Source organism: Aythya marila (genome assembly GCF_965140915.1).
Source record: "Aythya marila genome assembly, chromosome: 13".
In the NCBI taxonomy this organism is placed as follows: domain Eukaryota; kingdom Metazoa; phylum Chordata; class Aves; order Anseriformes; family Anatidae; genus Aythya; species Aythya marila.
In genome coordinates, this window is record NC_139054.1 from 16,776,673 (window position 1) to 16,794,096 (window position 17,424).

The 17,424-nt window shown below is 37.9% G+C and overlaps 1 protein-coding gene across 2 annotated transcripts in view; it reads right to left on the bottom strand.

The window, feature by feature from the left end:
• The window catches only part of ABCB7 (ATP binding cassette subfamily B member 7), a gene marked incomplete at its 5' end in the record, with an annotated part of 45,433 nt that overhangs the window by 14,656 nt on the left and 13,353 nt on the right, over positions 1 to 17,424 (bottom strand). For both annotated transcript variants that reach the window (XR_014318390.1, XM_082770597.1), the window contains 10 exons: positions 404 to 575; positions 1,021 to 1,150; positions 1,312 to 1,475; positions 2,011 to 2,168; positions 3,252 to 3,426; positions 4,356 to 4,443; positions 4,526 to 4,614; positions 5,813 to 6,081; positions 6,528 to 6,660; positions 14,190 to 14,309. Coding sequence is in view for 1 of the 2 variants with exons in the window: in XM_082770597.1 (XP_082626723.1) it covers positions 404 to 575; positions 1,021 to 1,150; positions 1,312 to 1,475; positions 2,011 to 2,168; positions 3,252 to 3,426; positions 4,356 to 4,443; positions 4,526 to 4,614; positions 5,813 to 6,081; positions 6,528 to 6,660; positions 14,190 to 14,309 (1,498 nt within the window). The remainder of the gene's footprint in view (positions 1 to 403; positions 576 to 1,020; positions 1,151 to 1,311; positions 1,476 to 2,010; positions 2,169 to 3,251; positions 3,427 to 4,355; positions 4,444 to 4,525; positions 4,615 to 5,812; positions 6,082 to 6,527; positions 6,661 to 14,189; positions 14,310 to 17,424) is intronic.

A 17,424-nucleotide genomic window follows, 5' to 3' on the forward strand; every position in this document is an offset into this window, starting at 1 on the left:
AGCATTACTTACTATCAACTGCAAAGATAAGTATCTCGCTGTCAGCTGCTATGAGTTTAGATTTAAAAACTCAAATTTGGAAGGTCTCCTACATGCCAAGCACACAAAGCTCCCAATTCTATTCACACACATTCCACTACCCAAACACATTACAGGAAAGATCATTTTTATTTAGACACATCTACATGCTTAGATGTTAATTTAAAACTACTTCCTGAAAACGCATTCCCTCAAGTATCTTTAAGACTACAGTTGTCCAAACTTTGGACTTTTGTATCAATATTTAGCCCTGCATTTATATTATAATGTAAATGAGCTAAAAGCAAGCCTGAGGAATAAATTATGCATTGAACTTGGAGGTAGCAGAAGGGGTACAAATGAGCACGTGTACTTAAGGACCTACCTGAGAGCTTGAGGCCTCGTTCACCAACTTGGGTGTTGTAACCATTAGGCATTCGAAGAATAGCATCATGGATTCCTGCCAACTTTGCCACAGCGTACACCTCTTCTGGTGTTGCGCTAATATTACCATACAGCAGGTTGTAATAGATGGTGTTATGGAACAGAACAGCATCCTGCATTCATGGAAAGAGCATTTGAAACAAGAAACTGAACAAAAAACCTGTCCCTAGTCCACAAAAGAAATAAATACAGAGTAGTTTGCATTCTTCCACAAAGCCCAAAGGTAAAAGCATTAGAGGAAATTTCATTTCCCCAAAATGGGCACATTTCATTGTGTCTTAAGTATATCATGCATACTTTCACCACTCTGCTAACTCATCATAGGTGGTAATCCAGTATAGAAGCACATCAGTTCATGACAATCTGTGCCCAGCTTTAAGAGGCTTAAACACGTTTGAGAAATTGGGTCCATGTAACGACACACACAAAAACTTCGTAATATTTCCAGAAAAAAAAAAAGGAGTGACTTTCAAAGGAAATAGGCACCACCACTGAATTCAGACATTCTGAGAGTTACCATTATTGCAGATTATGTGGGGAGAATGAAACATGTTATACCTGAGGTACAACTCCTATTGCCTTTCTCAGACTTTCCAAACTGACATCCTGTATGTTCTGGCCAGCAACATAAATGTTTCCTTTCTGAGGTTCATAGAAACGAAACAATAATCTCACAATTGTGCTTTTCCTGAAATTGAAAAGGATTGAAGCTAGTGTTACATTCCTGGTTCATCTTTTACTATCTCCAAACAGTGATGTCACAAACAAGAATAATAATCAAAACAAGAACAAACATCTAAAAAACGCCAATCAATGATGCAGAATTTTGGATTTAGTCCATTTACCCACCCTGACCCACTACCTCCTACAATGGCCACTTTCTTTCCTGCAGGGACTTCAAAAGACACGCCAGCAAGGACTTTCTGCCCCTCAAGGTATTCAAAATGCACATTATCAAAGGCGATGGCAGCAGTCTGTGGTGTGATCTGCAGGGGTGGAGCCAGTTCTTTGTCCTATTAAAAGAAGAGTGCCACTTTACATGCTGCCCAGAAAGTAACTCAAGCAGTTCAACAAGCTAAACAGTCCATTTCCTAGCTCAGAAAACGGCAAATAGACACTCTAGCTTGGATATGTTGAAAATAATTATGATCAGCCACACAAGTAATATTGGGTTGTTCCTCCTTCTCCTCAAAGAAGGTAAAAATTTCTGTTGTAAAAACTCCGCTTCACAACTTCTTCTGCAGTAATAAATTCTGCATCATTAATTACAAATAAAAGCACAATGCATTGATACTTAAAAAAAATCTCCATACAAACACAGCTTCCATGAAGCAACTTTTGCCGTCACTAAAAGGTTCTTCAAGAAAAAAAAAGCAGCTGCTATTGCACTAATTGCACCTAAAGAAGATGCAGCACAACATCCTTCTACAACATCTTTCTTGAACAGAAACTACACCTGGAAGGTAAACATGGTGAAGTAATAGCACTGCTAGGGAACACCTCTATTAAGTAACACCATGCTTTGAAGGAAAATAAGCTACTACTTACTTTGATTTTGGTATCTACACTGAGAAGCGTGAACAGTGTATTCATATCTATAAGTGCTTGTCTTGTCTCTCTGTATACTGTTCCCAGGAAGTTCAGGGGAAGAGACAGTTGGAACAGCAATCCATTCACCATTACGAGATCTCCAACAGACAGGCTGCCTTAAGACAGGAGAGATGAGAGAGAATAAAGAGGCTTGAAGGCTGTCTTGTTAGGAAGCAACAAAATAGCTTTTAAAAATAACCTAGTTTCTCATATCACATTCCTAAAACCAGATGTCTAAATAGTCAACATATACATTCCTACTGGATCAGATTTTATACAGGCAAGCATCTGAAAAAAGTGTCAATGTTGGTGTGAATTTCACCAGAAAAGCTAAAATAGCACCTGGAAAGTAAGACCAGCAGCATTTCAGGAAATTCACAAAAAAAAAATCAGATTATGAAGTTGTAAATTCAATAGCGGGAAGCAGTCTTAAGTTAAAAGCACAAGGAGAGGAACTAATACGTGAAAGCAAGCAATCAGGAAACATGGTCATTTTGAAACTGAAGTAAAACTGCAGACAAAGCCAAACTATGGAATTTGATTGAGAAATCAAATGATCAAGAAATGATCAAGATCATTGTTTTTACTCTAAAATCACATGGTCCTGTAGCAGAGCCTCATTCTGATAATGCAGTCATCTACGATATTTGAAGCTTGTACTGCATCCTCCTAAACAAGCAAGTTTTCCTCTATGCAGTGAGTTACGCCAATATAGGTAGAAAAACTCTAGCACATAGAAACAAAGTCTTTTAATAAAGCACCTTCATTAATCTAACAATGTGAAGGTCACTGCTAACAAAATTACATTTCTGTATACACTGGGGAAAAAGTTCTGGTTCTTGCCAACATGGGAAGGAAGAAGGGTAAAATGAAAGGGCCCTCGTAGAAATTAAAAACTTTCCCCAAAGAAGTATTCTTACTCATAGAAGTTTCTTCCAAAATCTATCAACAGAAACTTGCCTAAGATGCATTTTCTTAGGAACTTTCTCTAACTGCTAAACTTTTAAAACGTCTTTAGCAAAATCGCACTAGTTATTGCAATATTTATCATGGAACTAATAATGCTCCAGGAAACTCCAATACTCTCAAGAAAACACAATTTTAAAATGAACTATCACATCAACCACAAGTTAATTAACACCTCTAGTATGGATTAAGGTAAAGGAGAATCAATTTTAGCTTATAGATAGATCAGTTACCTGCAACAATGCCCTGGCTAGCAAGCACCATGATGGCTGTTAAGCCAACGCTAAATATAGCGCTTTGTCCAAAGTTGAGGAGAGCTAATGTCGAGGTAGTCTTCAGAGAAGCGTTTTCATATGTCTTCAAGAATCCATCATACCGTTGGGCCTCATATTTTTCATTATTGAAATACTACAATAGGCGCAAAAATAATAAATGAGACATTCTCAATCATACCAGACCACGTATCTCACTAATTACAAAATTCAGCATAAGCATACCACATGCACAGACACCCCCTGCCCCCCTGCCACAATTCTGACAATACAATGAAGATAAAAGATTTGTGTATGAAACCTTTATGAACTAAGGTCACTCTACAAATAAGAAAATCCAGCACACCCCACACTGGGAAAGGAGACAATACAGAGATCCCTGCCATCCTCATATTTTACTAACACTGTCTCTCAGAGAGCTTCTACACAATTAATATCCAAGCCAAATACCAGCTGCTACTAAAAAGAAAAGTTTCTGTTCTCCAGGTAGTATCATCATTGCTACTGCAATGATGGCAAAGTCTCAAGAACAGTAGTTCTCATACTAACACTTCTTTCCAGTTCTACTCTCCAATTAATAGAAGCATAATATCAACATGAGCATTCTCAGTTTCAAAACTGCACAGGAACCGTTTCAAGCAGCAGCAGAAAACTCAAAAGAGACCCGATCTTTCATGCAATAGAGTGCTACAAGAAGTAACAGGTGAAGCAAACAGTACGCACGGTCATTTGAGAAGACTGTATGCTGCAGGCTGACATTCAGAAGAAAATTTTTGGAAACACGTACACAAGACCAAGTTTAACAAAACTAAGTTTATGCTTTGCAGAAACTGATGGTCAAGAAAATTCAGTCATGAAAATCTTACCCTTCAGCAGCACATAGTGTTTTTTTTTTTAAGCCCTGCTAACAACTTCTATGCTACTCTACCAGTATCACATAGCACTCTTCAAATGAATAATGATTTTTAAAAAATGTGCTAATGCTCCAAATATGTAGCCCTATAAAAATAATCTTATGACTCATTTTACTTAGGCTGACAGAAATAAAACAAAGATCTCTCTTACCTTCACAGTCTCATAATTTAGTAGCGAATCAATTGCAGCATTACCTGCATCATTATCTGCTTTGTTCATTTCTATTCGAAACTTAGTCCTGTAAAAGGAAGGCTTAATACAGTCAAAAGTTCAGGCTGAGCAGTACTAAGCACTCTGACGAATCTGAGGGGATGGCTTACCTCCACTGTGTAATTCCTATTGTGAATGCTGCATATGCTCCCAGCGTCCCTAGGGTTACTAATGCAAACTCCGCACCACATTTGTAGTACTAGAAGATAAAAATTACGATGACTCATTTTTTAAAGTTAAATGCTTGTAATTAATTTTGATTAATTTAGAATTTTTTTTTCCACTGTCTCTCAAATTTTAATATCTCAGTCCCAGACACAAGAACTCTGAAGATCCCTCCCACAGTCCCTGCTCTGAACCACAGGTATAAACTCACAAGTAGCAAGGATAAGAGTATAGGTTAAAAAAAAAGAGATAAGCAAGAGCTAATGTATAACATGATACTAGAAAGTTATTTTTGCCATTATAAAACATGAATGTTGTCAGTGTTTGCGCATGCAAGTATCTGTTTACAAGCTCTTTCGGTAGACTGATAGAAAGCTGAAGACAGCAGAAGAAATAAGTGGCCTTGAAAACAATTTATGAAGTGTTTTCTCTGTTTTGGAGTATAACAGGAGAGAAAAGCCACAGGAAAAAAAAAAAAATCAGGCAGGTTGGCTGTTAGCCAGCTTAATTTGCAACTTCTAAAGGTTATATAAATTTAACCAAATATCATCAGTGTTTTTAACTTATTGTCACATTGAAGTGCTTCAAAAAGAAGAGAATAAACAAATCAAGATTCTTACTTCTAATTTAGTTTAAACTGTATAACCAACACCTAGATTTTAGCATACAAATATCCAAACACCCTGATTTAAAAGACAGTAGGTGTGATTTATAAGATGAGTTTAAAATTCACCTCATCAAGCTTGAAACCTGCAAAGAGAAGTCTGTTTTCCAGAAGATAGCTTTCAATTTTAAATTAGAGAAGAAAAGATCAGTATTCAGAAGGGAGCCAATAATCACTCCCCTCCCCTGCTCTCGACACACCAGTATGTAACATTTCTGGACATTGACATCCTGCCTTCTCACTATGTGCCCAGATAGATTAGACACTTTTGTGCTCAGTTTATTTTCCTGATTTCATTTTTTCAACAATTCTTTAGAAGAACATTAAAAATTCTCCACATAAACATCATTGGCTAGAGGCAGGCATTGAGCACGCAAATAATTTCAGGTAAGGAGATTTAAACAACTAATATTTGAAAAGTATAAATTATTCTCCTTTACAGTCACTTTTTACAACGTATGTAAATTCAATTCATTTTTCTTAACACTTTGCAGATTTTGGAAAAAGTAAATCAGTCTTTTAATACTAAAGATGACAATTCCAAGCCACAAACAGAGTGAACACTTACCAGAATTCCACTGACTAGTGCCACTTCAAACATGGTAGGTCCCAGATTAAATACTAGTGCACTAAGAACAAAGCTGATACCTCTTGTTCCTCTGTCAATGGTTTTTGACAGAGCTCCGGTTTGCCTACTTAGATGGAATGCTAAATCCAGGTTATGAAGATGTAGAAACACATTCTTTGCTATCCTTCTGATTGAATTTTGCGCTACTTTCCCAAATACTGCATTTCTAGCTTCATTAAACAATGCCGCCCCAGCTCTTGAGATGCCATCTAAAAAAGATGAAAAATTTACAAAGTGAAAATAATTATTTTTTTTACAAATTCCCTTCATGCCTGAAAAGATAATGTTAGACTCATTCTTTACATATTTTCAACATTCTTACTTCAAAGCTAATTTATATTTAATTGGTTAAAAATTTTATGCTACTTTTCATTTATAAAGCACTGCATGTGTATTTTTAATCAGTTTTATTTTCAGATGGATATAGCAAAGGGTAGGATTTATAATCAACGATTGTTTCTGGAACCTTTTTTTTTTTCTTAAACCTGGAACAGCAAAAGCGAGGTCACAGAACATTGGAAATAAGAGGTCAACACAGAAGCCACTCCAGAATAACTGTTCCAGATGCTTGGTGGTGCAAAGGTGGGAAGCTGTGCTATCCCACTGCCTTGCTGAAGGAAGTTAACACATCAACAGATTTGGGAATCCCACTTACAGCCAATGAGAACAGCAGTTGCCACGGTTGCAACAGTATTTGGTGCATCACTCAGGTTCAGCACGTTTCCCGATATCTGGTTGAGGTTGTCTACTGCGTATTTGAACATGAAGGGAACCAGTATGTTCATGGCCTAAAAGGCAAAACAACACCAATTATGCACTGAAACAGGTGTATGGCATGTGAGCATTTTTTCTGAAATAGCTGCACCGTTACACTTGGCTCTTAACCACTTCGTGCTGGTGGGCTGGCTCTCGATTGCAAGTAGAATATTCTGCCTACTATTAAGTCTTTAATCCTGGGACTGCAGGGTTGTTTGTGTGTCCCACACACAAAAGAACAACTTCTACCCTAAACAAACTGCACCAGCACTGTTTACCAAGGCAGAGCGCTCATTACAGCGGTGGCAAGATTGGGAAATGAATCAAGGAGCTGCATGAGGCATCCTCAGTGCCATTAAATGATGCTGTCATTACAGGGTGCTTGCTCTGTGCAGCAACACTTGGTCAGAACAACTACCAGTACCCAAAAACCAAGCCACCCACACACTGCTAACTCCGGGCCAACCAAGATACAGTAGACCAAAGCTCCAGTGAAATCCAAGTAAATAAATTAATCTCCCCTTTGTCTCTTCTGACAGTGAATATTGCCTCAATATTTAAACACTTTCCATTTGCAACATCACTATAAACATTCACTTGGTATCTACATTCATCCTAACATCTCCACTAACCCCAACAGGGACACAAAAGACTCCATAGTCTACAAGCTGCTATGAATTGCTTTAACATGAGCTTTCAAGCAATTATATCCACCCCAACACGTGCTATGTCACTACGAATTTTTGTAAGAGCACCACAACCCAATTGCATCTCCTCCAGTAGTGGTGTCTGCCCTACATGTGAGAAACAAGACAGCTAAATACATAAACAGATCAACTTTAGGACTGCTTTTAGTTGCCCTCGTACAATTGTAGCATAAGAAAATACTGGAAGTCATAAAGAAAGTATACAATCTTAAGTCTTGTTAATATTTCATTATTGCACCGTTCATTTATACCAACAATAAAAAAATGCTGTTACACTTAATTAACTGAACTCATTCATTCAAACTGCTTCTTGGATTTCAGAAATACAATATACAAGTTTCTTAGCAGTTGAACAAGCATCTTAAGACTTCAAATCTGACAATCATGGCAGATGTTAAAATACTTTACAATCAATTGACCTCGCGTAAGGTTGTGTTTAAGTGCTTTTTTTTTTTTTTTTGGTAATTATTTAGAAGAAACACAGGCAGATGACAAATTATTTCACATGATAAGAAAACAAAACCCAAAGCAGATTGACAAAGATATTTCAGTTCTTTCCACCAAATGTTTTGCATACCCACTTAGATCTCAACTGTTTTTAGGGACATCAGTCAGAGCTGGAAGTCCAGTCAAAATCTGTGTAAATTAACTAGAGAAAACTAAGCTTCAAGTGAAAAGAGTGGTAAAGTCTTTTATAAATTCAGTCCGAAATCAAGCTGGAAGATAAAATTTCTAGTAATTATAAGAACTATCTCAGAACCAAATATTCTCAGTGTTAAGAACCACTGTGAATAGTGGAATGTAAGTACTTAACTAAAAGAGTTTTTGGAAATACTGCTTCATGCTAAAGGATTAAAGAAAAAAATAGCTAATTTCTTGTATCTGTTGTTTATTTTTTAAACTCTGTTTTAGGCAAGAGTTTCAAATGCAAATGAGGAGGGAATCCTTTCTCCCCTTCTCTCTCCTCTCTGAAATACACTAAGCAGAAGAAAGTACAGACAGTTAAAAAAAGACCAGCTGAAGTACAGCTCCTGAGAGGAGACAACTGAGACATAATAGCATCTAGGTGAGATTATTACTGGTTGGTTTGTGGTTGCAAAAAGAAATCAGCTGAAAGATCAGGTCCTATTTCAAATACACCACGCTGAAATTTATCTAGTGCAAGCCTGAGTGTCACTCACCAACGGCTCCCTAAGAGACTAGAGTATTGAAAATCTCCATTAAAAAAGTCAGATTTAACAAATACCCTCAAAGCAACAGTATACAATGATGACTGATAACTTCAATTATACAACAGAATAACAGGTTACTGTTGTGATGTGCTTAAATGTTAAGCATGAAGCCCTACAAAGAACTGCGGATGCTATTAACAGAGATTTTCCATCTTTACAACACCAGAATCCAAATACATCCCCCCTAGTCCACAGTAAAATAAAATAAAAAAAGCCTATTATTCCTTTTAGAGTTACTAAAACTCAATTTTTGGTAGCATTTTGCTCTTAATGAAGAAGAATATACAGTGTGATACTGATGACCAACGTGACAGTGCAGGATTTCCTGGGAGAGACTGCTCAGTGGAAAATAAGAGTATTGTAATGCAGATTGTCTTGATTTGCTGCAGATTCTTACAAATCCCTCTGCGGGAATTTTACTCTTCAGTAAACTGTGCTACACTACAGGTAGTTTAGAAATAGAACTACAGATGTATCTTAAAGTCCATTAAAAAAAAAAAAAAAAAGACATTCTTTAAACTGCGGTTTTCCACTCCCAATTAATTTAACTGGTAACAGCCTACAACTTTGCAGAAATGTCTTCTTTCACATCAATATAATTCCACCCAGCAGAGTATTAAATGAAATTTAAAGCCTGGTCTCAGGTTATAGTTGTTCTGACTCTTGGAGGGTAAAGTCTGAATAACAGGCAGCCCAGTATTGCATTTCATTAGCAATCAAGGCAGCCTGCTGCTTTCTAGTCATAGGAAGAAAAAGTTAATCTTACGAAGTTTATAGCAAGAGAGATGAGAGACCATTATTAGAAACAGGCCTTTCCTACTCAATTTGTAACATCCATGAGATCATGTTCACATTAATAGAAACAAAATTTTAGCCTTCTGCACAAATTCCAGCTACTTCTTTTGTAGCTAGCTGACACAGAGCACAAAGCTTTAAGCACACATAGGTACTGTGCAAAGCTACCGTGCAAAACAATCATCTCAGGCAGTGTATCTATTTGGGTTTCCCTCCTCTTCCTAATGCCTGAAAGGCTGATAATTCCCATTAAAAAGACCATTTAAAAATAAGTTTGTATATTTTCTATTTATAATTTTGAATTAATAGCTAATCCCTGCCTGAATTTACAGGGTATCAAATACAGCAGCCATGAAGTCATCCCAATTCAACAGTCCCCAATTAACAGCATGGTACAGTGCAATACATCATGCTTAAATGAGTTTAAACATCTTTATTTTTTAAACGATTGCACTGTTTTAAGCTGATAAAGCATCAGCATCTCTATTCACTTATGGGACTGCACTATTTTTAGGGCAAACAGCCTTATCTCTCCTTTTGTTTTTCCCAGTATTTCTTGTTTAATAAAGATGATGAATGAGTGACACGCTGAGCCCCAACATGATAAAACTGGTCTACAGCGAACTTATCTTTGGACAATAATTCAATGAAAACCAATGACCATTATCTCTGGGCCAATATAAAAGCATAAATCCAACAACTCTGTTTGTGGAATTATGAAGAGAGAACTCCATCCCATACAGAGGTAAGATTGCTAAGAAAAGCTAGAAAATGTGGTCCAAAAGAGAGGCAGGGAACCCCCATCTAGTTTTGTGCCTTCTTTGAATTCACTGACGATCTGAAACAAGTTCTACAGTAGAAGAAAAACCAGTTAAAATCTAGAAACACTTTTCACCTGAAACTTGTTAAAAAAACCTAACAGTCTCTGACATTTACTGTGATTATCTAATTCCATGCAATCACTGAAAGGGCTCAAACAAAGACTGAATGTACTTGCTGTAAGTGATCGGATAGGTATCATTAAATTTTGTCTGTGTGCAAAGATACAGCACAATACTTGTCTATTTAGCCAAACAACTTCCTCTCCTGAAACTTACAGAACTAGCAGTCACTAGAAATGCATATTTACTGAAAGATTTCTCTGGCTTATGAATAACACATACTTGTTCTGTGACCAAAAGAGACCAAAAAACATTGCAGTCTCACAGAAGCGACGAGATTTTGTCATATTCACATTTAATCCAGCTCCTCAGGAGCCAGAGCACTTTTTCTTCTTGTGCCACAAAAGAAAAAGGGAAGAAGGAAAGGGTTTATTACACATATCCTAGGAGAGAAGACAAAAAAAAAAAAAGCAAAAAAAGAGAGGAAAAATTAAAAATACACAAAACCTGTGCAGGCTAATCTACGCATCTGAAAACAGATAATGCCTCGTGTGCGCCTCTCACCTGTCTTCCTATTGCAACTTTCAGATCACACAAGTCTAGATAGGCAATAAATATTTAAGATAAAAATTTAAAGCATGTCATAATATAACAAGTCTTCCAAAGGAAAAAAAAAGACCTTACTAGCCCTTGAGCAGACTTCATTCTGTCAGCTCCCAGTCATAAAAAGCTATACAAACAGCTTACTTTGAAGGCTAACAATACTACTAGCAGTTATGTGTAGACAAAAAGGAACCAAAAATCACAATAACTTGAGTAATGACAGGCAACTGGGCCCCACTAAAGGAGTCAAGACGGATTATAACTGCAGGCTCTTCAGTAACTGCACGCACACTCAGCTTTTGTTTTGAAATTGAGTTTTACTGAACTGGAAGACTGAAAGAGATAAGAAATAAGACAAATTATTTCACAAGCAGCAGGAAAAGGAGGTATGTTCTCCAGCTTCTTTGTGTTTTGTGGTTAAGCAAGACCAAATCAAACGCGGTATGAACTCCCAGAATTTTTCCTGTGGCTGAGGATTTCATAAGCCACCTCCCCTCTGTGGTTTCTCTGGCATTTTCTTACAAGAAAATTGAAGCCTTGCTACAGCCTCTGTCTCAGAGAGCTGCTGTTTGGATCTTTTAACAGGAAACTTAACTTCATATATAGGTATAGAACCCCCAACTCCTTTGAGTAACTCAAAAGTAGTTGACCAAAAGGCTTACAAAAGCATTTCTTACGGTGAAAGGTGACCAGTAGCAGGCATCATGACCACACAGTTCTCTGTGCAAAAGCCCTAAGAACAAGCAGCCTTTATACCAACTGCATTCTAAGGACGGAAACCCTTCAGATGCAGACAAGTTCATAGCGAACAAAGAAAGCAGGCCAGGACTGCAGCGAGGGGAAAGATACGCTGGCATTCTTGTGTTGACAACTGAATAGCTGCAAACCTCTAACTAACTGCTTGTGTGGTCTATCAAGTACATCGTAATTAACCTCACAAGCAGCCAGAACAAAGGCTCCCCAAATCGGACAATGAGGAATCCGTACAGGTTTATTCATGGTCCAGGCAAGTTACAGGTAAACTGATTTCTATTTCATTCCCTATAGGACAAAGTGACCTCTAGCTCACTCTGGATAAAGAGCACATTCAGGGCTCCAAGACAGGACAGACTTCCCAGCTCTGTACCAATCCACTGCATGCCACAATAACCATGTGCGTACTTAGCGTGTGTAAAATATGAAGCAGTTTAAGAAAATTTACTCCAAAAGGAAGAGTGGATATAGCTCGGGTGATGAGGGATAACGTGGTAGATTGCAGTTATTTTATCTTTGAGATCTAATAAAGCTTTGTTATGATAGAAAAGCACAAAACCAAGAACGTGAGTAAAGGATTGCTAGAAGACATCCATGAAAGTTTTCACGCCAGCCTGTTACAATACACATCTGTAGAGAGCACATTGTATGTTTTCCCAATTAAATTCTTGTTTGCCCTCAGAAAAACTTTCTCACAAAACATTTGTTTTAACTGGCATCTCCTTAAACCCGAACAAAGCTCAACAGGTTTTCTGCTGCCTCCTTCTGGGAAGCTGCTTTGGACACCAGGGCTTCCAGGCTATATCTGAAGTAGGACACTGAACACTTAAGAGAGGTCCAAACATCCAGTTTCTTCCCCAAAGAGCAATTAGATGCCTGATTTTCTGACTTGGGACTGGGGAAAACACGCGGCTCTCCCAGCAGAGAATTCAGCTGTATACCAAATGCCCTAGCTGGTGTTCCGACCACCTGTAGTTCAAATCCGACATGGCATACCGAGTTAGGAGACAAAAGCTAAAATTCCATAACTAACCTCTCCAGTGAGGAAGCATTACTACAAGAAACTCCACAGAACAATTATTTCCAAATCTGAAGAAACAGAAAACCTTAACTGGCTGCCTACCAGGTGCTACGTACTTACAAAGAGACTTCTGTGACTGAGAACAAGAAGTGCCACCGCTGCCACAAAGGACGTTATTTACTGCAGTGAAATAAGCTTTAGCAACATTATTAATGTCTCAGACTATGTGAGAAAGCAGGATTCATTAAAACAATCAAGAGGGGGAATCCCATGCCACCCCTCATGCAAACCAGGTTTCTCTAGATGTCTGAGGTGACACTGTGTATTAGCACACCCTGGTACAGACAGATGCTTAACAGGAGTCCCTAATAGAAAGCTATTTGCAAGAGTCATGCATCCTGGACATCGATTTCCATTAGCACCCAAAACGCTGCCTGGAACATTATTAGATTTCCTAAAAGCAAGGTACAGTGATGCCACATGCAGGATCAGATTCTGGATTCACATCCGCTGTCGCATTCAAATAACCCTACTAATTAGGAGAGCGGGGCTACGAGGAGAGAAAAAGAATACTTCAAACTTCTTTCAAAGTTGCCTTCGGATTACTGTCTGTAATTCTAGTAAGAAGCTTTAACGAGAAACTCAGTTAAGAGAATTTTCATATACATCTGGTAAGCGGGGCGTACCTAAAAGCAGACCACAAAACACCAACGAACCAACCATATAATCAAGTTAAATAGTACCGTGAGGGTAACCACATGGCACGAAAAGCAAAACACTCCGAGCATCTGCATTTTGAGCAGATAGATTCCCAGATAGGTTTCAATTGCAATCAAAGGCATCACCGTAATATTTTGTACAGGCATACAAAAAAAAAAAGGTGGAATTTTACTTGCAGAATATTGCATGTTTGTACATGTTGTCAACTGCATTATCAGCAACTTCCTGAACAGCAGCAGCAGCACAAACACAAATATCTACTGGAGACAGTACCAGCTCCCACCTGATAGATTGCCTCTGCGAGAAAGAGCTGTACACCAAAAGATTGGGTCTTCCTCGTCAGCTCGAATAAATGAGCACATTTCTCTTCCAAGTAAACTCCAGCCACGTAGGTGATAACAGAGCGTTTCTTCGCTTTCTTTTCATAACACGGCAATATTGCTGAAAGTTGATAAGCTAGTTTCGTTGTACTTCCTTAAGTGCTAAAACTCACTGCTAAGTAGCACCTACTTTAGCTTATCCCAGCAAGATACTAATATTAGCTGTGGTAAAAATTGCCATTCAAAGGAAAGACAGTTGAGCCATATGTTTCACTGACACTTACAAAATTTACTCCCAATATTTTTTAATCAAATATTTCTTTTTTCCAAAAGCAAAACATTATTTGCACAAAGTTAACAATTGCTCTTCTACATTATTTCTACAAGGATTGCACAAAATTTGAATTATATCCTCCACTGATCTGCAGAAAGCTCTCAGAAGGACATAGGCATACAAAAGCTAACAAACACTAGTTTTGTTGCAAGCAAGAGCATGAGTATTATAATGCAAGGAAGTATCTGTTCTTACCTTTGCACTTGCCAAGAACCCCAGAGATATGGCTACTCTGGCTCGCAGGTCTGGTCTGTCTTTGGGCCACACGTAAGACAACATTGCTCTGACAATCTTTTTGGCATCGATCTCCTTCAGCTATTGAAAAAGAACAAAGGCATCGTGTTATGAGGACAATTAAGGATGAATTTTATATATTTGTGTAACTTTTGCATTTTGATAGGCAGACAGTTCTCAGTGTTTGAGCCTAGGACAACATATTAATATTTTGAACTGGATTTTTTTTAAGGCTTATAACCAGGATACTGTAAAAATAGATGAATTGTTCTTAACTCACGTCTCCTCAAGAGTGCAAGAATAACATAAATGGAAAACAGAAAATAAACCAGTTGAAATTGTTCACAAAACAAATAAACTGCTCCTTGTTTTTATCTTCCCAAGATTCCTATACAGGATGCAAGGGCTTGGTATTCCTTCTTCAGAAGCTGATTTAACACAGCACAAAAACAACCAGAGGGAAAACAACCAAAAAAATTAACAAAAAGCATAAAGCAAGAAAGAAGTCTGAAAGGTTGACAAAGTAGTCTGGAGAACATTCAGTGAGTCACAGTAAAATGCAGTACTTAGAAAAATCACTAGCACTGCAGGAACTTGTATGAATCCCAAACTAAACACTTCTGCTGATACGCAAATTGAACTGTATGCAAATTTGAGATCGGATTAATTGCTTGCATTACTATACATTTAAGCATCTCCAACAACCATTTGTACAGGTTTTGGTCACCCTTTCACCTCGGCAGTGAAATGAGAAACATCCTCTAGTTTTTTGCACATCTTCTAGAGCTCATTTTCAGGAGCACAAAGGTTGGCCTTCAATGGGTACCCAACGAAGGCAGGACTACCAGCAGGAGATCTACTCCAGTTGCTTTCACTCAGCTTCAACCATCACCACTTTGTTTACCAGAATGGCCCTTGAATTTGGGTAATCAGCCTTTACCAGGTTTTTAAGATGTACACAGCCACATATTAATGTAACTGGATATGTCTTTTTTTTTTTTTTTTAATATAAAATCTTCATGATTTCTATTCTCAAAACCTCAAATATTCTTCTAACGACCACCACGATTCAGACAAAAAAAGTCTTCCGAAATGCCTTTTTTTCTCCACAGAGAGGTTATTTTATAGACAGTCTGATGTATCTCTTACACTTTATATATATTCCACTAAACTCCAAAGCTGATTATAGCAGCTGAAGCCTAAACAAAGCTAGCCAATCAAGAATAAAAGCACATTGAGTACCAAAAACTTTGTTGTTGTTGTTGGATAACCTGGGGTTAACTTCAAAGACGAGAAGGTTATCTAAAGCTGGAGGGAGGGCAGCAAGTAGCAGCTAATCTCTCTATTTCAGGCATTATTTTGTAACTGGGGAGGAAGGGGAAAGAAAATTCAGTCCACACTTTAAGATGACTTTTCATTACAGAAGCAGGTGGAAAGGGAGCATTTTACAATGTATTTTAATGCTTCCCTTACTAGTTTGTATATTTTACATTCTCATGCCTCAGTCTGGAAAATAAAACCAATTAGAATAAAAATTCTCTCTTAAGGTCCAGTGTGAATGAGAAAGGAGAGCTCTGTGAAGAGGTATGATTGCTAAGGCAACCTGTGAAGCCAATCCTACAAATGTAAGCATTTAAAAGCACTGGAAAATTCATCACATAGTTTCTAGTCATCGCTTCAAAGAAAACCAACAGAAGACATTGAGTATTGTAAACAACTGAAAACATATTTGAGTATTGCAAAGTATAAGCACTTCTCAAGTGACTTAAAAAACGGATATATTGAAGATTTGTAAGTGAACAGAGACTGCAAAATTATTTCTGTTGTCTTCTCTGTCTGAGGAGATGGAGCTATTTGCTGCAGCACACACACATTGCTTTCCACTTGAGCTAAGGATATGCATGAATAGCATTTCAAACATTTGGGCAATATCTTTGATCACCTCTCACAGACTAAAAAGGAAGGTAAAAGAAATGGTATCCCATGAACACAAAAGATACTCGCACAACCAGAGTAGTTCTAATTATATGTTGCTACTGGATAGCTGGGCTTTGTATAGAGAAGCTATTAAAAATAAAGAAGTACATTGATGGCAAACAAGGAATCCATTTCAGTTTCTGCATGGCTCTGAACAGCGACAGAAGAAAATCCATTCAGAAAAAGTCCAAAGGCAGCCAGTCATTTGCCAAAGGCCTTGCAAAGGGACAAGAAGAAATATCAAAGGAGATGCAAAATGCACGCACGTTACATCAAAGTTTACCATGAAATAAATGTTCCTGTTGTACAGAAACACAAGCTGAAAAATGAAAATTGTTAAACTATGCAAGTAATAAGATTCAGAATTAAAATAAGCAATTTAATAGACTGAGGTCATTTTTTGATTTCTGTGGTATATAAAAAGGTCGAGAGTAAGGTGCTTATTTTAACCTTTTAAGTAACAGTGATATGTTTTGTTTTCTTCCAATGCTTATTTCCAAAGAAATGGAAGAAAAAGTATTAGATTTATACTATAGCAGGTAGCAAAGAAAAGCCTTTTTCCTCCCTCCTTTTTAGCACAGCATGTTTTTATAACACTATGGAATACTGAAGACCAATTGGCAAAAGAACAAGCACAGACTCTCTTCCTGTCCCTACCCATTCCAGATTCCGAACCTTCTAAAATACTTTTAGAAAGGAAAAAAAAAAGAAAAAAGAAAAGTAATCATTCCTGTCCACAATCTCCAAGATTACTGAGTATTGCAAAGCATTTACTGGGCTGGCCCCGTGACTTTATGGATAAAGTTTGCGCTAGGAGGATGATCTACCAGCAGCATGATGGACAAAAAGTGGTAGTTTGACTTGCATTTAAGCTGTCATTGCTGATGAAGAAAAAAGGCCCTGTCGTGGCTCCCTGTGTACTCACTCACGAAGCTGTATCACCCTCTGTATTGCAGCAGCACAAGCTGTCTCACACCTGCACGAGGTAATTCTGCGAGCCACTAACAGCTTGCTTCCTCCGCTGCTTCCCCACCTCTCTGCAGCACTGACCTGCACAGCCCCAGCCCATTTCTCACACCACTTCTGGAGCTCACAGAACACCTCGATGAGCTGATTCAGTTTATGAAACTGGCAGGAAACTCTTCAGTGTTTGCTGCAGGGTTTCTGCTCATGGAAAAGTCAGAAAATTCTGCAAATTCAGTAGCACGAAACAAAGTAT